This window comes from Mesoplodon mirus (assembly GCF_964341445.2).
Source record: "Mesoplodon mirus genome assembly, chromosome: 1".
Taxonomy (NCBI): Eukaryota; Metazoa; Chordata; class Mammalia; order Artiodactyla; family Ziphiidae; genus Mesoplodon; species Mesoplodon mirus.
In genome coordinates, this window is record NC_138976.1 from 4,941,490 (window position 1) to 4,961,156 (window position 19,667).

Sequence of the window (19,667 nt, forward strand, 5' to 3'; positions counted from 1 at the left end):
ATTTTTTGTTCTAGTTCTGTGAAAAATGCCAGTGGTAGTTTGATAGGGATTGCATTGAATCTGTAGATGGCTTTGGGTAGTAGAGTCATTTTCACAATGTTGATTCTTCCAATCCAAGAACATGGTACATCTCTCCATCTATTTGTATCATCTTTAATTTCTTTCATCAGTGTCTTATAATTTTCTGCATACAGGTCTTTTGTCTCCTTAGGTAGGTTTATTCCTAGATATTTTATTCTTTTTGTTGCAATGGTAAATGGGAGTGTTTCCTTGATTTCACTTTCAGATTTTTCATCATTAGTATATAGGAATGCCAGAGATTTCTGTGCATTAATTTTGTATCCTGCAACTTTACCAAATTCATTGATTAGCTCTAGTAGTTTTCTGGTAGCATCTTTAGGATTCTCTATGTATAGTATCATGTCATCTGCAAACAGTGACAGCTTTACTTCTTCTTTTCCGATTTGGATTCCTTTTATTTCCTTTTCTTCTCTGATTGCTGTGGCTAAAACTTCCAAAACTAGGTTGAATAAGAGTGGTGAGAGTGGGCAACCTTGTCTTGTTCCTGATCTTAGTGGAAATGGTTTCAGTTTTTCACCATTGAGGACGATGCTGGCCGTGGGTTTGTCATATATGGCCTTTATTATGTTGAGGAAAGTTCCCTCTATGCCTACTTTCTGCAGGGTTTTTATCATAAATGGGTGTTGAATTTTGTCGAAAGCTTTCTCTGCATCTATTGAGATGATCATATGGTTTTTCTCCTTCAATTTGTTAATATGGTGTATCACGTTGATTGATTTGCGTATATTGAAGAATCCTTGCATTCCTGGAATAAACCCCACTTGATCATGGTGTATGATCCTTTTAATGTGCTGTTGGATTCTGTTTGCTAGTATTTTGTTGAGGATTTTTGCATCTATGTTCATCAGTGATATTGGCCTGTAGTTTTCTTTCTTTGTGACATCCTTGTCTGGTTTTGGTATCAAGGTGATGGTGGCCTCGTAGAATGAGTTTGGGAGTGTTCCTCCCTCTGCTATATTTTGGAAGAGTTTGAGAAGGATAGGTGTTAGCTCTTCTCTAAATGCTTGATAGAATTCGCCTGTGAAGCCATCTGGTCCTGGGCTTTTGTTTGTTGGAAGATTTTTTATCACAGTTTCAATTTCAGTGCTTGTGATTGGTCTGTTCATATTTTCTATTTCTTCCTGATTCAGTCTTGGCAGGTTGTGCATTTCTAAGAATTTGTCCATTTCTTCCAGGTTGTCCATTTTATTGGCATAGAGTTGCTTATAGTAATCTCTCATGATCTTTTGTATTTCTGCAGTGTCAGTTGTTACTTCTCCTTTTTCATTTCTAATTCTATTGATTTGAGTCTTCTCCCTTTTTTTCTTGATGAGTCTGGCTAATGGTTTATCAATTTTGTTTATCTTCTCAAAGAACCAGCTTTTAGTTTTATTGATCTTTGCTATCGTTTCCTTCATTTCTTTTTCATTTATTTCTGATCTGATTTTTATGATTTCTTTCCTTCTGCTAGCTTTGGGATGTTTTTGTTCTTCTTTCTCTAATTGCTTTAGGTGCAAGGTTAGGTTGTTTATTCGAGATGTTTCCTGTTTCTTAAGGTGGGATTGTATTGCTATAAACTTCCCTCTTAGAACTGCTTTTGCTGCATCCCATAGGTTTTGGGTCGTCGTGTCTCCATTGTCATTTGTTTCTAGGTATTTTTTAATTTCCTCTTTGATTTCTTCAGTGATCACTTCGTTATTAAGTAGTGTATTGTTTAGCCTCCATGTGTTTGTATTTTTTACAGATCTTTTCCTGTAATTGATATCTAGTCTCATAGCATTGTGGTCGGAAAAGATACTTGATACAATTTCAATTTTCTTAAATTTACCAAGGCTTGATTTGTGACCCAAGATATGATCTATCCTGGAGAATGTTCCATGAGCACTTGAGAAAAATGTGTATTCTGTTGTTTTTGGATGGAATGTCCTATAAATATCAATTAAGTCCATCTTGTTTAATGTATCATTTAAAGCTTGTGTTTCCTTATTTATTTTCATTTTGGATGATCTGTCCATTGGTGAAAGTGGGGTGTTAAAGTCCCCTACTATGAGTGTGTTACTGTCAATTTCTCCTTTTATGGCTGTTAGTATTTGCCTTATGTATTGAGGTGCTCCTATGTTGGGTGCATAAATATTTACAATTGTTATATCTTCTTCTTGGATCGATCCCTTGATCATTAGGTAGTGTCCTTCTTTGTCTCTTCTAGTAGTCTTTATTTTAAAGTCTATTTTGTCTGATATGAGAATTGCTACTCCAGCTTTCTTTTGGTTTCCATTTGCATGGAATATCTTTTTCCATCCCCTTACTTTCAGTCTGTATGTGTCTCTAGGTCTGAAGTGGGTCTCTTGTAGACAGCATATATATGGGTCTTGTTTTTGTATCCATTCAGCCAATCTGTGTCTTTTGGTGGGAGCATTTAGTCCATTTACATTTAAGGTAATTATTGATATGTATGTTCCTGTTCCCATTTTCTTAATTGTTTTGGGTTCATTATTGTAGGTCTTTTACTTCTGTTGTGTTTCTTGCCTAGAGAAGTTCCTTTAGCATTTGTTGTAAAGCTGGTTTGGTGGTGCTGAATTCTCTCAGCTTTTGCTTGTCTGTAAACGTTTTAATTTCTCCATCAAATCTGAATGAGATCCTTGCTGGGTAGAGTAATCTTGGTTGCAGGTTTTTCTCCTTCATCACTTTAATTATGTCCTGCCACTCCCTTCTGGCTTGTAGAGTTTCTGCTGAGAGATCAGCTGTTATCCTGATGGGGATTCCCTTGTGTGTTATTTGTTGTTTTTCCCTTGCTGCTTTTAATATGATTTCTTTGTGTTTAATTTTTGACAGTTTGATTAATATGTGTCTTGGCGTATTTCTCCTTGGATTTATTCTGTATGGGACTCTCTGTGCCTCCTGGACTTGATTAACTATTTCCTTTCCCATATTAGGGAAGTTTTCAACTATAATCTCTTCAAATATTTTCTCAGTCCCTTTCTTTTTCTCTTCTTCTTCTGGAACCCCTATAATTCGAATGTTGGTGCGTTTAATGTTGTCCCAGAGGTCTCTGAGACTGTCCTCTGTTCGTTTCATTCTTTTTTCCTTATTTTGCTCTGCAGCAGTTATTTCCACTATTTTATCTTCCACCTCACTTATCCGTTCTTCTGCCTCAGTTATTCTACTATTGATCCCATCTAGAGTATTTTTTATTTCATGTATTGTGTTTTTAATCGATGCTTGATTCATCTTTAGTTCTTCTAGGTCCTTGTTAACTGTTTCTTGCATTTTGTCTATTCTATTTCCAAGATTTTGGATCTGGGAAATAGAATCTTGGATCATCTTTACCATCATTATTCTGAATTCTTTTTCAGGTAGACTGCCTATTACCTCTTCATTTGTTAGATCTGGTGGGTTTTTATCTTGCTCCTTCTCCTGCTGTGTGTTTTTCTGTCTTCTCATTTTGCTTATGTTACTGTGTTTGGGGTCTCCTTTTTGCAGGCTGCAGGTTCAAAGTTCCCGTTGTTTTTGGTGTCTGACCCCAGTGGCTAAGGTTGGTTTAGTGGGTTGTGTAGGCTTCCTGGTGGAGGGGACTAGTGCCTGTGTTCTGGTGGATGAGGCTGGATCTTGTCTTTCTGGTGGGCAGGTCCACGTCTGGTGGTGTGTTTTGGGGTGTCTGCAGACTTTTTATGAGTTTAGGCCACCTCTCTGCTAATGGGTGGCGTTGTGTTCCTGTCTTGCTAGTTGTTTGGCTTAGGGTGTCCAGCACTGTAGCCTGCTGGTCGTTGAGTGAAGCTGGGTGCTGGTGTTGAGATGGAGATCTCTGGAAGATTCTTGCCGTTTGATATTATGTGGAGCTGGGAGGTCTCTTGTGGACCAGTGTCCTGAAGTTGGCTCTCCCACCTCAGAGGCACAGCACTGACTCCTGGCTCCTCAATTTGGGATGATGTGTTGTCTATTCATGTATTCCACAGATGCAGGGTACATCAAGTTGATTGTGGAGCTTTAATCCGCTGCTTCTGAGGCTGCTGGGAGAGGTTTCCCTTTCTCTTCTTTGTTCTCACAGCTCCTGGGTCTCAGCTTTGGATTTGGCCCCGCCTCTGCATGTAGGTCGCCGGAGGGCGTCTGTTCTTCGCTCAGGCAGGACAGGGTTAAAGGAGCAGCCTCTTCGGGGACTCTGGCTCACTCAGGCCGGGCGGGAGGGAGGGGCACGGAGTGCGGGGCGAGCCTGCAGCGGCAAAGGTCGGCGTGACGTTGCACCAGCCCGAGGCGCGCCGTGCGTTCTCCCAGGGAAGCCGCCCCTGGATCCCGGGACCCCGGCAGTGGCGGGCTGCACAGGCTCCCGGAAGGGCGGTGTGGGCAGTGACCTGCGGTCGCACACAGGCTTCTTGGCGGCGGCAGCAGCAGCCCCAGCGTCCCACGCCCGTCTCTGGGCTCCGCGCTTTCAGTCGCGACTCGCGCCCGTCTGCGGAGCCCTTTTAAGCAGCGCTCTTAATCCCCTCTCCTCGCGCACCAGGAAACCAAGAGGGAAGAAAAAGTCTCTTGCCTCTTCGGCAGCTCCAGAGTTTTCCCGGACTCCCTCCCGGCTAGCTGTGGCACATTAGCCCCCTTCAGGCTGAGTTCTCGCGGCCAGCCCCAGTCCTCTCCCTGCGCTCTGACCGAAGCCCGAGCCTCAGCTTCCAGCGCTGCGCGCCCCGGCGGGCGAGCAGACAAGCCTCTCGGGCTGCTGAGTGCCGCTCGGCACTGATCCTCTGTGTGGGGATCTCTCCGCTTTGCCCTACCCAGGTATGTGGGGAGTTTCTTGCCTTTTGGGAGGTCTGGGGTCTTCTGCCAGCGTTCAGTAGGTGTTCTGTAGGAGTTGTTCCACGTGTAGCTGTATTTCTGGTGTATCCGTGGGGAGGAAGGTGATCTCCGCGTCTTACTCTTCCGCCATCTTACCCGGAAGTCTCCCGTAATCACTTTTGATTGTGTATCACTCTTTTATATACTTATGTAGTTTTAAATCTACTTTTTCTAGAAATTATCTTGTTCTTGGTGGTTTTTATTTGAATATTCTCTGGACCTCAAAGAGCCCACAGGTGGCAGTTTTCCTCATGCGTACCACTCTTAATTTGCCCTGGACATGTAATCGATTCTACTTGAGTAGATTATCCATTTTCGGATTTATCCATTTTATAGATTATTCTTGATCTCCCTTTCCCTGCCAGCCAGCTGGGACCTGGGTTGTTGACATTAGGGTCAGTATAAGGAGAGGTTGGAGAAAGAAACCAAAGGGGGGTGTGTGTTTACCCACTGTCTGTGCATTCAGGGTATCCCACAGTCAAGGAGAAAAGATTTGGGTGTGGGAATGTGAGTGCTGGGAAGTACAGGACTCTGTGTTTTCTTTTCCTCCTAGGCGGGCTTTCCTCAGGGGCAGAGGGACCCTGCGTGCTGTTAGCACGCGCCGCAGGAGTAGTGATTGAGTCACTGCCATCTGTCCAGCTTCTTCACCTTTTCACCCCAGCACATCCCGCCCCTTCTAACCCTAGGGTTTCCAGGTCCTCTGGGAGAGCCATATCATTTCGTTGAGAGGGGCTGCGTCTTTGGTCAAATGTGGGGATCTAGTGAGGAGTCCTGGGAGAGTGGGTTTTGAGCACTAATGCCTCTGACCGGTCTTACACAGCTCCTAGGACCTTGAAAGGCCCGGGGTTTCTTGATTTGATTTACTGGATAGATACACACGTTGGGACTTAACTGTTGGTTCTGTAAGCCTCCTGCAGCCATCAGCAAATTAGTCCTCACTACACTTACTGAGTGTAGTGGTGATATCTCAGTGTGGTGGAGGCGGAGACCCCAGGGCAAATCTGTCTCTGTCCGGGAAGGGAATTAGGAATATCTGAACAGCCTTTCTCCGTCGGCCTCTTCTTCTTCCTTCAAGTCTAGCCTCTGTGTCCTGACTGCAATCCTTAGAAAAACAATTTGGCTTGCTTTCTGCAGCAAGAAGCCTTTTCCATTGGTGTCGATCTCAAACTAGTTTGCAGGAAATTTTATTTTATTTTATTTTAAAATTGCTCCCTTTAATCTCTCTCCTCCCTCCTTACGCTTAACATTTCCTTTCAGAACCTGAGCTGGCTGGAAGAGAAAGAGAAGGAGGTTGTCAGTGCCTTGCGCTACTTTAAGACCATTGTGGACAAAATGGCTATTGATAAGAAGGTACTGGAGATGCTTCCAGGGTCTGCCAGCAAGGTGCTGGAGGCCATCTTACCCCTGGTGCAGAGCGACCCTCGAATTCAACACAGGTGAGTTGCTCTGGGCTGTGTCAGCAGTGGAGGCCTAGTGGCACCTTGGTTCGGGGGCATTTCACACTCAGTGTTTCTAGGGCCAGTGAGGAGGGCCAGGAGGAAAAGGAGCCCTCCCACGCCCCGCCCCCACCCCTGCCCCATGGCTGTCACTTGGTATTCTTCCAAGGTTGAGGTCATCATTGTTACTCATGAGGCCTCAGCACTGAGGAAGGTCGCCATCATTGCTGGGGATGTAGCCACAGTGTAAGTCTGTGGTTATTTTTTCGTACTAGCCGGCTCGTTGGCAATAATTGCATTGATTTGGACCCATTTTTCCCAGTACCCTGTGTTAACCATAGTTTATTATGACATTAAATCCTGCCAGTATCTAACCTATTGGAGACCTTGGCTGCTTAGATTATTAGGCCAAAAGAGGTAGAGAAGAATCCCATTAGAGCCTGGATTAGTGAAACATTTAATCGTATCAAGCCAGGTCCTCCCAAACAGCACCTGGATTCATTGGAAGCCAGGTATGGAAGCGTAGTCAGCTTTTGTGAGGTAATGCTTTTATTGCTAGAGTTCGTTTTCCTCTGAAAGGTTAGTGAGCGGCTTGCCCCTATGTTTGTTGTTAAATACAGAAAGGAAAGCAGTATGAAATGTAATCTTCAGTGAGAGCCTATCAGAGCTTCTTTTTGAGAGGCTGTCAGATGCCTGCTGGCTTTGTTTTTCTTCCCTGGTACCTGTTCAGGATAAACATCTCTCTGTTTCAGTTCCTCAAGATGGTTTAGTGCCCTTGTAGCCCCATGAGGCTAAGCTTTTGTGAACTGCTTTCAGAACTTGACAGTGAAGTGCATAGTTTTCTTCTTCTGGGAGATAAAACAGTATCTTTATTTCCAAGAAGCTCTCTGCCCTGGAGCTTCTACTGACCCCTGTAGATGGTGGGTTTTGGCTGGAAGCTCACTGAAGCCACTTGGCGGGGAAGGATAAGGCTTTCTCTGCTCTGTCTTCACTTTCCAGGCCAGGCTGCTGTCATGTACAAGAAGCCTCTGAGGAAGCGAGTCCCTTTGGTGCCTTGTTCAGTTGCTCCATATGGAGGACTCTCTGAGACCAAGCACCATGCTTTTCCAGTAGGTAGCCCAGTGCCCGGCTCGTAGACAGGCCCGGTGCTGTTCTCCTTTGAGGGAACATGCTTAACAGTCTGCTGGGTTTCAGACGCACAGGTAGCTTTTATGAAATGCTCTCATACACGTCTTCTCACGGGATGGGCCTACCGTGGGAGAGTTAAGACCTGAAAAAATCAACTCCCCCACTGTGTGACAGTGCTGAATTGAGGGTACCGAGTGGAAGCTCTGTTTGACTCTGAAGGAGGGAGACTTACAAGAGAGTTGCACTTCCTGGGGGAGGATATGCTGCAGCTGGACCTGAAGGAAGGGCAGGATTTGGATGGGCAGTGGGGGCAGGAGAAGGAGAAGAGCAGAGGAACTGAGGCCAGCGGGCACAGTGTGCCCGGCAGGGACGAGACCAGCAGTCCTGTGAGCAGAGTGTGATCACACCAGGGCGCCGACGGGCGGCGCTGTGGGAAATGAGGGCGGATGCCCTCACGTGCCAGGCCTCTTTGGGAGAGTCCAGGACAGTCACCTTCACTGAGCCCTGTAACAGCGTTGACAGGGCGCTGCTGCTAGGACAGTCGCTTCCTGCAGTGTCAGCCAGCAACTCTGCTTGGGAAGTTACTTTCTAGACGTGCAGGCTCTGGAAGAATTGACCGAGTAATAGGACAATGGTCTGGGGCATTTTTTGTCCATGGGGAGGTTTTGTAATGACTTTATAGTTGACAAAAATGACTTACTGTCTATAACAGTTTCCTAGAGGGGAAAAGAGAAATGCCTGGGTGTGGCCATAAGGAATAACGATTTCTTTTTTTTTCTTTGTAATCCTTTGGCTAATGCCATTTAAGGGATTTTTTCCTCCTGAAATTCTTCCAAAGCCCGTTGATGATACTTTTATTGAGCTCCCTGAGATGCTCTAAAATGCTCCTCAAATGTTTCTTTTAGCTGCCTTCCATCATCTCATCCTCCCGTGCATTTGTTAGCTGGGAGGGTGTTTTCCTGCCTCTTCTCTGTGGGTTGGGCCCTAGCAGGTAGGCTCTTGGCCAGGCTCCCCTAGGTTCCGAGGGCCGTGGTGACGGGCCTGTGAACAAGCGGCTGGCTGTTCAGTGTGCGCAGTGAATGGAGGCTTTTCCTGACGGTGGAACATGCAGAGATGTTTGAGAGCAGGATCCCTGCTTTGCCCTCAGTGCACACCAGCGACTGGTCTACTGGACACTTTTATGGTACAAGACCCTCCTTCCTTTTTTAACGTCCTTCCCATGACATTAAGACACAGGGATATTCTTCTTGCAAGCTCACAGTGTGAAGGGTGGACACAATTACCAACATTTTCAGGTGCTTTCAGGGAAATGTTAACATCCAGTGTAGGTGGGAATTAAGTATCACGTAAAAGTGACCCCTCCCACCTCTTTCATTGAACTATTGCGGGTGGGAGGCCACAGTCTTTGTTTCAAGAGGTCTAGCCTGGCCTGGCCAGGGAGGAGGAACAGAGCTGCTAGAAGCACACGCCCCTTCAGGACGACGCCACCTATGGTCTGGCCCCCGCCCCCCCCCCACCGGCAGCTCTGCAGGTTGTGTTTTATTCTCTCAGTCCTCCTTCCGAAGAGAATAGGTCTGACACCAAACACTTTTCATTTGTATCATCCTCTAAAGCAGCCAAACCCTGGCTTTCTTGTGGCTCCCTTTGTAAAGTTTTCTTCTTTGTAGTGGGGCTTGAGGAGCTGCTTTCATCCTTCCTGACTCTTCTTTCTTCCCACCGGAACATGCACGGAGCCGAGTGAATGGCTAAGTGGAGACTTCAGACCTCCTGGAAATTCTCCTCCTCCTTACCTGATTCTGAAGAGCTTCTCATTAGAGCATTGTCTGGTTCAGGCTTTTTTTTTTTAATGTCTTTGTTTTTAGAACCTGTTTTAATCATATCTTACAATATTATGTATTTTTCTCAAAATTATATCTTTGGGGAAAAAGTATATCTTTGGCTCCTAAATGTCTGCCTCATTCTTTTTTTTTTTTTTTTTTTAGTGGAGGAGGTAGTTTTCTACATTTTTGCTCTACCTCTGTTGTAATACATACTATTTAAAATGGCAAAATGATCCTTGCCATAAATCCTAGGGAAAAGTATCTTTAGTTGTTTAAAAATATGTGGAAGATATAAAACGTCTTCATTTTGGCCTCCACTCTACAATCGTTGGGGCCTCCAGATGTGCTCAGGGCTTCTGTTTTGAGGTGTTGGCATCACAGTGAAGTTGGTACCTCCTCCCCCCACCTACCATCACCGCAGGTCACCTCGCCTCTGACTTGTCCTCCTTAAAATACTCCGCATTAGTGCATTCCTCTGACATCTCAGCCATGGTTTATTGCAGGGGATGGTGAAGCTGAGCCCATGTTAGAAGGAATTCTAGTAAATTTCAGATCTCTTTGGGCTCATGTTTAAAGGCTGTTCCTTGGGACTTCCCTGGCAGTCCAGTGGTTAAGGCTCTGCGCTTCCACGGCAGGGGGTGCAGATTCGATCCCTGGTCAGGGAACTAAGATCCAAAAAAAATTTTTTAATAAAAAGAAAGGCTGTTCCTTTAAAGGATCCTGCCTGCTAAAATTCCACAAACCTGTTGACTCCTTGTGACACAATATAACATGAATTTTTATCTAATGCAGAACAAGAAGTGTACAACAGTCTGACCTACTAGAAGGAGAGGAAGATGAGAGATGTTATCAGAATCTCGTGGAGGTTGTGAAGTTTGAAAAAGCATATTAACTATCATGGTGGAATTTTTATACATTATATATGAGAAATGAAAAAAAATTTATAACAGACTGGGAGATAAAGCTCCACAAAATCTTCATGGGATGTAAGGAAATAGATTCAGGGAGGAAAAGTTTATTAAAAGGAGGTGCAGATCTTACAGAAAGAAGGATTGAGAAACCCTAGTCACTGAGAAACTAGGTCTCTGCTAAACAGATGATGTAAAGTGATGGTCATTCTTTAGATTTTTAATATTCTTTTAAAAATCTTCTCCTACCTCTAGCTCAGCCCTCTCCTCCTGCTATAGCCGAGTGTACCAAAGTCTCGCCAACCTCATTCGTTGGTCTGACCAGGTGATGCTAGAAGGTGTGAACTCAGAAGATAAAGAGATGGTGACAACGGTGAAGGGGGTCATCAAAGCCGTGCTGGACGGAGTGAAGGTACGTGCAGGTTCCAGACAGTCCTCATCAGGGACTTGGAGCACCCTCCATCCTGGGTGTTTGTCACATGAGAACTTATTGCTAAACTTTGTACATTAGAGTGAACGTCTTCCAGTGTTTCTGCTGTTGGATGCTGCTCTGTCCCACAGCTGTTTCTCTTGGTACAAATGACTCGTACAGGAATACAACCTTTGGAGTACTCGTCCTGATAGTTAGAAAAGCTGCCAGAAGCAGTCAGCCTTTACTGGGCCTTGTATTAAGTCTACGGGTAGTCTTTATACTACAGCTCTGGCTATGCACGCTTGCCGGCTAGATGAAGTCCAGTGACTTAGCAAAACTCCCAACATGTCAACTGCTACCTTTTCATGGTCTAAGAACTTCTGGGATTCTTAGTAGAAAAGCAGGATTGACGTGAGTAAGAAATGAAACTAACTGTACTTGAAATCCATGATGTGGTCTGTGAATCTACTACCCAGGGAAGTCAGAAATGGCATAATGGGAAATTATGAATCATTGTTACAGCAGGAAGTGAAGTCCTTGGAGGTTCTGGAATTGAGGTCCAAGGGACGAACCCTAATTGAGAAAATAAGTCCCAGTGGATGAGGAGCAAGGCAGAATGTAGGGCGTGAAACAGGTGGGATCCTGTGGGTTGGGACGAGGGCTGTGAGCGGTGGGAATGTGAGGCCGGATAATGTAGTGGAAAGAGGGCTAGACTAGAGTGGAGCCCAGCTGGATTTGAATCCCAAGTTCACCGCTTACTAGTCTGTGAACTTGAGCAATTTACTCAAGCGCTCTGTACCTTAGTTAACTCACCTACAGAATACGTGCAGTTGTGGTGCCCTGTGTCATGGGGTTGTAGGAAGGGTTAAATTAGTTAATACGTATAAAGCTTTTAGAACTATGCTGGGCGTACTAAACACTCAGATCTTAGCTGCTGTTTATTATTAATTATGTGGTGCTAGATGTATGCTTTGCAAACAGGTCTCTTGGCTTGAAAAACTGTGTTCTCTTCCTTTCTAGACCCTCCAGTACAAAACTGTAGCCAAGGTACTTACCCTAGGTCCAAACAGCTCCTTCCCCACTCAACCATGCCATTAGACTCCTGAATGCTGCCTCCTTGGATTGACATTCCCCAGAAGCTCTGGAGAGTAGAATAAGGACCCCCAACGGGTAAAAATTACTGATGGGAGGCTAAGAAAGCATTGCTGGACATTATACACTGCTCCGGAACGAACCGTGTTGGCTGGTGCGGTCTGGGTGGCTCCCCACCTCCAATACTGTGTAAGCAGGGCTGCTGTGTCTGCTGGGGCTTTATGGAGCTCATTTAGAGGGAGGCTTGACTGGATGGCATCACAGTGTCCTCTGACGGCTCCCAGTTCTCTTCGTTCCCCACAGTTACTAGGTCCTGCACGATCGGTTTTGGCTGGTGAGGCTTAAGGATGTAGCCCAGGGTGGCTGCTGTGTGGGACCTGATGTTGCTTTCCAGACCTGGCGCTCAGTCACACGTTCTCCCATTCCAGCCTCCCGGTCGCTCTCTGAGGTCAGCAGGGCAAGTGAGACGTGACCTGGGTCACACTTCACCATCGGGGTGTGTGTGCTTCGGGCTCGCCTCGCCTTGCTCTTCCTGTCCAGGCTTCTGGAAATGCTGTTATTGACAAGTGTTATTTTTCAGATGACATTGTTAAGGCTTCCTTCTACCAAATTGATTATAATTAGATCTTTCGAAACAAGTCAGAACATCCAAAATAGAAGAGAGAGAGGAGAGTTCAGCGTAAAGCTTTGTAACATTCCCAAGTGGATTTCCTTTATGAAATCATTAAAGTGCCACTGTATCAGTTGAAAAATTATCTAAAAGAAAAGTTTCTCAGATTTTTCAAATTGACCAGGATAAGAGAGGAGGAGGGAGAGAGAAAGCGAGAGACACCTATTGATTATGAGCCTGTCAGCGTCTGAACTTTTCCATAATTGTTTTTAAAATATTTTAACCAGAACAAAGATTCTCTAGGTGAGGAGCTCTGTACATTAAATTTTGTTTCATTTATTCAAGAAGCGTTTATTGAGAAACTCCTGTGTGCTGGGCAGTGTGATAGAATTGGGAATATAGTGGTAAACACAATTGGCACCGTCCCTGACCTGATGGAGCTTAGAATCTAAAGGTGGAAAAGGACAGCAATCAAAAACTTGTAATTGTATAATTATAACCAGGACTGGTGCTATAAAGGAAGAATGGTGTGTGGTCTTGGGTGTAGGGGGGACCTTCAATTTCAGGGTGATCAGAGACACTTCCCCAGGGAGAGACAGGCAGGCTAAAGCCTAAAGGATGAGCAGGAGTTGGCCTGTGTCACTAGAAGTTTTTCATAGTTGGAGTCAGTCAAGGCCACGGGGACGACTTAGACACTGTAATGTTGGCGTTTGCTGTTAGGGTCTCAACTGTAATCATAGCTAACGTGTATTACCCACTTAATGCTTATAACGACCTCCAAGGTGGGTGTGATCCCCTCCTTCACAGGTGTGGAAACAGTCTCAGGCAGACCAGTAGTCAGTGGCAAGGGCATGATTCACACCCAGGCCTGCTGGACCTCAGACCCTGTGTTCTCACCATCACCCTCAGCTGCCTCCCACAAGGAGGAAGATTCATGGTTTGGCCCAAGGGATTCAGCGTGTCTCCCCTCCAGGCCAGCTGGCCTCCAGCCTCTCTCACTGTCCCTGTCAGGTTTAGGACAACTTATAAGCTCCTGTCCTCATGGTGTGAGGGAGCTCCTGTGAGCTGGGAGGGACCGGACTGTGTGGAGGTGAACTACATCCATGAGGGTGTCATCATCCCACTTGGAGGGGAAGTGTTGGCATGTTCCTGCAAACTGACTCACCAGCTTCCAAGTTACTCATTCACTTGTTAAATGGAATTTTGCTTTTGAGGGTTGAAAAAGTGTTGTAAAGCAGGATTACTTTGTTTTTGTCCCTGAATGTGCAGTACCGTCTATCATTTAAACCCCCATGTAAATGCCACTTGTTAGCTCTACAACCTTGGGCAACTTAACTCAGGTCGAAGGATGGACCTCTCATTATCTAATCTGACCCAGGCAGGTGCTTTACCAATGGGAGCCTGAGACTCAGATGGTCATGACTCTCTGGAAGGAATTCAAAGGCCCTCACTTTCCTTTTGCTGTAGGAACCACCTCCAGCCTAGGTCTTGGCTGTTGGAGGACTGAGCTTCTCAGGGTCAAACAGATACACGAGTTTGTCCTTTCAAAACCAAGACCCCAACTCTTCCTAGTTTCACCTCTTCAGCTTTTCTTCTTATCTCAGATGTACAGTTTCTTAACCCATCTCTCTGGACTCTGCTTTACCATCTCTGCAGACCTTCTTGGATCTCTCTTCTAAGACCTCCAGCCTCTTCCCCCACAACACACACACTTTTTTTTTTTTTTTTTTTTTGCGGTACGCGGGCCTCTCACTGTTGCGGCCTCTCCCATTGCGGAGCACAGGCTCCGGATGCGCAGGCTCAGCGGCCATGGCTCACGGGCCCAGCTGCTCCACGGCACGTGGGATCCTCCCAGACCGGGGCACAAACCCACGTCCCTTGCATCGGCAGCATCGGCAGGCGGACTCTCAACCACTGTGCCACCAGGGAAGCCCACACACACACATTTTTTAATTGGAAGAAAAAAAAAATACTGACCTGGGGAGAAACTTTGGAATACTTGCAGTTCTGTCATTTAACCATCACCACCCAAAAATTGGGCTTGTATACCAGATTCACCTTGAATAGCAGGAATATTTTGAAAGAAACATTTTCCTGACTGTATCAGTTAGGGTTAGACTTGACTGCAAGAAAATCCAGAATAATACTGGCTTCAAAAGATAGAACTTTATTTTTCCTTCACGTATAAGAAGCCTACAGATAGGCAGACAGTCCAAGGCTAGCGTGGCATTTTCACAAAATGGCCCGGGATGTGGTCTCCTATCCTGCTTTCCCACCATCTTCACATGTGGACTCCACCTCATGGTCCAAAATGGCTGTTACAGTCTCCATGAATTATGACTACATTCCACCTAGCCAGGAAGAAAAGAGAGTAGGAAGTTGTGGCTTCTCCATTTAGGGGTGCTTCCTCAAAGGCCTCACAGAACTTTCACTTAACATTTTATTGGCCAGAACTTAGTCATATGCCCAAGTAAAATTCTGTTACTAAGGAAGAGCAGGTACTGTGGGGCAACTAGCTGTCTCTACCGCACTGACATTTCAGATGAGCCACCTCTTTTATTCCTTGATCAGCCTATTTTAAAATTCTTATTTATGATGAATTTCAGACATTTGCAAAAAAGAGAACAGTATAATGAAGCCCCATCACAGAACTTCCACAGTTGGCCAGTCTTGTTTCTTCCAGACCTCTTCCTACTCCCCTGGATTATTTGGAAGCGAATTCCAGGCATCATGTCCATTCATCTGTAAATATCTTAGTGCATATCTCTAGAACAAGGCGAACTTTTTCTGTAAAGGGCCAGGTAGTAAATATGTTAGGCTTCTGGGGCTACAATATGCAGGCTTCTCTGCTGCATATTGGTCTGTTGCATATTCTTTGTTTGTTTTAATTTAATTTTTTTAAGCAAAGCATTCTTACCTTGAGGGCCTTACAGAAGCAAGCCCTGGGCTGGATTTGGCCTGCAGGGTATAGTTTGCTGTTTTCAAACAGTTTGGTTTTCCATTTCAGATCCAGATAAAGTCCAAACACTATAACTCATTAATATTTGTCTAAAGTTCTCCCTTCTCTGTATTTTTCTCCTTGTAACTTACTTGTTTTTTTTTAAGGAAGGGTCGTTTCTCTGAGACGTCTCCCACACTCTGGTTTCACTGATGATATCTGTGCAGGGTTATTTAACATGTTCCTCTGTCCCCTGAATTTCCTGCAAAACTAGGCTGCATCAGGTTCATGTCTTTGTATCTAGAAGAAGGTTTCCTAGGTGCTGCCCTGCACTTCCATCTAGAGGCGTCTTTCCTTTTTGGATATTAATAGCCGTTGATGGTTATTGCCTAGATCGGTAATTCCTTGGAGTTGCAAAATGATGACATTATAATTCTTTCTGCCATCGCTTCCTCATTCCTTAGCCGGAATACACTAAAAGAGACCTCCCCTTGTCAATCAAGGTTATCCTGTGTTATGATTCTCAGGGGAAAGGCAGGATCAGTGCTTAATTCCTTCCTTCATTTACCAGTTATCAAAATGAGTGTTTCTTAGTACCATCTAACATGACCATTGGATTGAGGTTTTGGGGGGGGGTTTAATTTATTTATTTGTATTTACTTATTTTTAGCTATGTTGGGTCTTTGTTGCTGCACACAGGCTTTCTCTAGTTGAGTCGAGCGGGGGCTACTCTTCGTTGGGGTGCGCGGGCTTCTCATTGCGGTGGCTTCTCTTGTTGCGGAGCACGGGCTCTAGGCACGCAGGCTTCAGTAGTTGTGGCACGCGTGCTCAGTAGTTGTGGCATGCGGGCTCTAGAGCGCAGGCTCAGTACTTGTGGCACATGGGCTTAGCTGCTCCACAGCATATGGGATCTTCCCAGACCAGAGCTCGAACCCGTGTCCCCTGCATTGGCAGGCAGATTCTTAACCACTGAGCCACCGGGGAAGCCCTGGATTGAGTTTTTTAATTTAGCATTCTGAACTCAGGGGCGTAAATAAACATAGTTTATATGTCCAGTCCATTGCAGTTACTATCCTTAGTGATGCTCAAGTCCCATCTTTGAACAGTGACAGCTTCTTCATATTGTTTCCTGAGTTCATTTTGACATGACCCCAGAAGTCTTTGATCGTTTTCTCACTTTGGGACACGAAAAGGTGTTCCAGGTTCATCTTGTACTTACTTGTGTGTGTAGGTGGTAATAGCTTTATTGAGATATAACGCCCATACCATACAGTTCACCCAGTTTAAAACAATTCAGTGATTTTTAGTATATTCACAGAGTTGTGCAGCCATCACCACAATCAACTTTAGAACATTTTCATTGCCTCAGAAAGTAACCCCATACCCTTTGTACTCTCCCCATACCCTGCCCTCATTTCTCTCCATTCCCCAGCCTTAGGCAGCCACTAATCTAACTTTCTGTCTCTATAAATTTGCCCCTTTCTTTTTTTTTGACCATGTCACGCAACATGCGGGATCTTAGTTCGCTGACCAGGGATCGAACCCACGTCCCCTGCAGAAGCGCAGTCTTAACCACTGGACCGCCAGGGAAGTCCCTAAATTTGCCTCTTCTAGACACTTCATAAAAATGGAATCATATACTGTGGGTCCTTTTGTGACTGGCTCCTGTCACTTAGCATAATGTGTTCGAAGTTCATCCGTGTTTTAGCACACGTATCAGGACTTCATTTCTTTTTATCGCCAAATAATATTCCATTACATGGATATACCACATGTTATTTATTCATGGACATTTGGACGTCTCAGTTGTTTCCACATTGTGACAATTTTGAGTAATGCTGCTGCAAACACTCAGGTACAAGTTTTTGTGTGGATATATGTTTTCATTTCTCTTGGGTAGACGCCTAGGACTGCAATTGCTGGGTCATATAGCATCTCTGTGTTTGATTTCGTAACAAACTACCAGACTATTTTCTAAAGCAGCTGCACCATTTTACATCCCTACCAGCAGTACATGAGGGTTCCAGTTTGTCTGCATCCTCACCAGCACTTGTTATTTTCCATATAGCCGTCCTAGTGGGTGTGAAGTGGTGTCTCACTGCGGTTCTTGACTTGCGTTTCCCTGATGGCTAACGATGCTGAGCATCTTTTCATGTGCTTATTGGCCATTTGTGTATCTTATTTAGAGGAATGTTTATTCAAGTCTTCTGCTTATTTTTAAATTGTGTTATTTATCTTTTTTTAATTATTGAGTTATAATTACCTTGTACATTTCTTGCCACCGACCTGGAATCAGCCGTTCCTTTAAGGAGCTCTGGTTCCCTTTACTGGGGAATGATGTTTAGAGACCTCACCCCAGGGTTCCTCACTGCTACTCATTGATCACATGTTTAGTTTCTTTAAGAGAAAATACATCTTGAGTTTATACTGGTTTTTATTTAACCTCATCAAGCTTATATCTTAATTTTCTTCCTCCCACACTGAAAATCCCTGTTTTAAAAAATATCAACATTTGTTTTTGACTCATTTGTTTTTTCACAATACAAACACAAAAGTCTCAGAATAACAGTAACCACCTCCATCAGTATGATTATTAGAAAGTATTAAAGATGTTTCAAAGTTATTTTTGACCTTCAGGTTATCCATTTTTCAGTCATTTGAAATAGTTCTTCTTGGTGTGTCTACATGGTCCATCTTATGTGGCATGTATTTGAGTATTTACTGTATGCAGTGGTCTGAGTATTCCACTGCTTTACAAAGGAGGAGAAAGAGAGGGAAGAAGAAAGGGGGGCTTCCCTGGTGGCGCAGTGGTTGAGAGTCCGCCTGCCGATGCAGGGGACACGGGTTCGTGCCCCGGTCCGGGAAGATCCCACATGCTGCGGAACGGCTGGGCCCGTGAGCCATGGCCGCTGAGCCTGCGCGTCCGCAGCCTGTGCTCCTCAATGGGAGAGGCCACAACAGTGAGAGGCCCGCGTAACACAAAAAAAAAAAAAAAAAAAAAAGGAAAGGGGGAAGAGACAGCGGGTTATGTGTAGTAGGAAATTGCCATGTAGGAATGTTGTGGATATACTTTCATAAGTCAGAGAAATCATCATGCTTCAATTTCAGCTTCATACGCTCAGGGTTTAGGGGTACTTTTGTTGTTAATGTGTTTTCAAAATAATAGGGTGGCTTAAACTAAGATAAGCCCTCCTCAGCCTACTTTCTGAGCAGTTCACTAAGTATTTTTTCTAGTAAATCTGCTAACCTGAAGAACTGCACCGAACATTTACTGCTTTTTCATTCTCAAGGGTGTTGGGAGTAGAAGGACATCCTATCCAGCTAGGAGTTGTAGCAGCAGCATCTCCTTTCTGGGCCCACACGTGTTCTACTTAGTTACAGATGTCAAGAGAAGGTCTTTCAATAACTTGTAAGCTTGTTTAGGGCCTTTATTGGGGTGAATCCTGAAAACTTTTATTGTTCGAGTTGTAGTGTTTAGCCCCAAGTCATTATTTTGAAGACACAAGTGCCCAGTTTTAAAATTATGCCCCTCCCCCCATGCCAACCAGGCCTGGCACTGCTTCTGGGCTGGTCTCTTCTGCATCTTTCAGGGTGGAATTTGAGGTCTCCTCTGGCTGCCTTGTTTGTAGGCTGCTGTGGGCCTCCAGAAGCTGACTTGAGTCACCCGCCAGGCCGGTGCACTCTGGCCCCTTGTCTGCTTAGCGCTCTGTCTGCTCCTGAGCACATGTGAGAAGGAAGGCGCTTCCTCTGCTCTGTCACTGCCTCACCCCCACTTAGGATGTGGGCAGGGAAGGTCCCTTGTTGTCACCATAAAGGTCATACTGGGGCTGGACAGCCCTGTGACTGCATTATGCCACTTCAGTTACAGGAAACTCCCCACTGGCCTGTACCCAGTGTCTTTGGTGAAGAACTTGTCTTAGGACCGCTCACCGGTAGAGGGGCCGTGTCATGGCCGTAAGCACAGGACCCCGTGGTGATAGAGGACAGACAGTGACAGGTTGGGATGCAGCCTGAGCAGGAGCAGCAGGCCCAGGCTGCAGGGCGGGGCGCTTCCCAGTTAAAGTGTGTTTTCTCTCCACGTGAACCTGGAGGACTCGGGCCTCTCCTGGTGCAGCCCGTGTCGCCTCTGCCAGGCAGGGGCCGAGGAGACAGAAACAGATAGGACCGTTCCTTACCTGAGCACCGAGCTGTGCTTTGACTGGGTGAAGGTCATCTAAGATGGAAGTGTCTCTGTGATCACTCTCAATATGAATAAAATGAACATGGAAATAGAGTATTGTGTATTTAGAAAGGTACTCTTCCAGGTACCTTTCGGGCTTTTGGACACTGCCTTTCGGTGAACTGGCAGTTGTCTGGTTTACAGCTGCCGGCTCTGGACACAGTCTCATGTGCCGTCTCTCTCAGTCTTCCCTAACCTGTGCCTCAGGAGGATTGGGAAGTCT

At 45.2% G+C, this 19,667-nt stretch overlaps 1 protein-coding gene across 11 annotated transcripts in view; it reads left to right on the plus strand.

Annotated features, from left to right (window-relative positions):
* RAPGEF1 (Rap guanine nucleotide exchange factor 1) overlaps positions 1 to 19,667 on the plus strand; it is a gene marked incomplete at its 5' end in the record, with an annotated part of 157,688 nt that overhangs the window by 86,977 nt on the left and 51,044 nt on the right. For all 11 annotated transcript variants that reach the window (XM_082617306.1, XM_082617298.1, XM_082617302.1 and 8 more), the window contains 2 exons: positions 6,139 to 6,317; positions 10,429 to 10,585. In XM_082617306.1, coding sequence (XP_082473432.1) covers positions 6,139 to 6,317; positions 10,429 to 10,585 — 336 coding nt within the window. The remainder of the gene's footprint in view (positions 1 to 6,138; positions 6,318 to 10,428; positions 10,586 to 19,667) is intronic.